The 934-nt window shown below is 59.4% G+C and overlaps 1 protein-coding gene across 1 annotated transcript in view; it reads right to left on the bottom strand.

Annotated features, from left to right (window-relative positions):
• Positions 1–163: 163 nt before the first annotated feature.
• JUNB (jun B proto-oncogene) overlaps positions 164–934 on the bottom strand; it is a 1,632-nt gene continuing 861 nt past the window's right edge. The window contains exon 2 of the mRNA XM_005881606.2: positions 164–932. Within this exon, the coding sequence (XP_005881668.1) occupies positions 661–932 (272 nt within the window). The 3' untranslated portion in view covers positions 164–660. The remainder of the gene's footprint in view (positions 933–934) is intronic.

Genomic DNA, 934 nt, shown 5'->3' with positions numbered 1-934 from the left:
GGCAGACACCCCGGCTGGGCTGGGGTCGCGAGGTGCTTGGGCAGAGCGGGCGAGGGGACAGATACCGAAGGGAACCACAAACAGCAGCGGGGTGGGGGCATCCCCGTCCTCTCCCCGCTCCGCCCGCCCGGCTTGGAAAAAAAGACAACAGAAATTAATAAAGAACCTTTTTTTTTTTTACTTAAATAGATTCAATAAAAAGTCAGAACAACAAACACACACACACACAAACACATCTTAAAATAAACTCTTTAGAGACTAAGTGCGTGTTTCTTCTCCACAGTACGGTGCAGAGGGGGAGGGCAGGGGGCAGGGGTCCCCTCCCCAGTGTCCCCGCGGGCTTGAGTACCGGGCGGCGGGGCCAGCTCCGCCGCGATCGCCCCCTCCTCCCCTCCCTGTTAAATACACAAATATATTATATTCAATATGAATCGAGTTCGTTTTCAGCAGAAAAAAAAATACAAAAAAAAAGTGGAAGGGGGGCTTGTAAACGTTGAGGTGGAAGGGCTGGGCGCAGAGCGGGCGGGCAGGAGTCCAGTGTGGTTTTCGGCGTCCCCATGCCCCGGGGCGGGTGCCCACCGCCTGCACCCTCACCCGGTGGTAGGCGCGCGCCCAGCCGTCCAGGCTGGGGGGTGGGATGTCCGTGCGGGGCAGGGGTGCTCAGAAGGCGTGTCCCTTGACCCCTAGCAGCAGCTGGCAGCCGTTGCTGACATGGGTCATGACCTTCTGTTTGAGCTGGGCCACCTGCTCCCGGAGGACGCCGGCAGTGTTCGAGAGCCCCAGGTTCTCGGCCTTGAGCGTCTTCACCTTGTCCTCCAGGCGCGCGATGCGCTCCAGCTTCCGCTTCCGGCACTTGGTGGCCGCCAGCCGGTTCCGCAGCCGCTTGCGCTCCACTTTGATGCGCTCCTGGTCTTCCATGTTGATGGGAGACACA

Source organism: Myotis brandtii, unplaced genomic scaffold (assembly GCF_000412655.1).
Source record: "Myotis brandtii unplaced genomic scaffold, ASM41265v1 scaffold680, whole genome shotgun sequence".
Lineage (NCBI taxonomy): Eukaryota > Metazoa > Chordata > Mammalia > Chiroptera > Vespertilionidae > Myotis > Myotis brandtii.
The sequence above is the reverse complement of the archived record's forward strand: the minus strand, read 5'-3'. Positions and strand labels throughout refer to the sequence as shown.